The 282-nt window shown below is 58.2% G+C and overlaps 1 protein-coding gene across 1 annotated transcript in view; it reads right to left on the reverse strand.

Annotated features, from left to right (window-relative positions):
- Positions 1-282, reverse strand: part of LOC119582189 — a gene marked incomplete at its 3' end in the record, with an annotated part of 38718 nt that overhangs the window by 2170 nt on the left and 36266 nt on the right. Inside the window, 1 exon segment of the mRNA XM_037930424.1 lies at positions 25-229. Coding sequence (XP_037786352.1) covers positions 25-229 — 205 coding nt within the window.

Raw genomic sequence — 282 nt, forward strand, 5'->3', positions numbered from 1 at the left:
CCCCCCCCTTCCTTCCCAACCGACCTGTAAGTCGCTCTCGAGGAGTGGAACAGCCGCGTCTTTGTTGGCCTTCTTCAGGGCCTTCAGTGCCTTCTTTTCGGCCTTGATGCGCTCCCTTTCCGCCTTGGCCCTGTCCTTCTCTTCCTTCGCTTTCCTCACCTTCTCTCGCTTTTTCATAAATCGCCAGGCCACTTGCTGAAGCTCCTGTTCCTCTTCATACCTGCAGTCCCTGTGGGCGAGAAACACGGCGTCAGGGGCGTCCACTCGGAGCCTTCCACTTGG

The sequence above is a fragment of the Penaeus monodon genome, chromosome 15 (genome assembly GCF_015228065.2).
Source record: "Penaeus monodon isolate SGIC_2016 chromosome 15, NSTDA_Pmon_1, whole genome shotgun sequence".
NCBI classification, from domain to species: Eukaryota; Metazoa; Arthropoda; class Malacostraca; order Decapoda; family Penaeidae; genus Penaeus; species Penaeus monodon.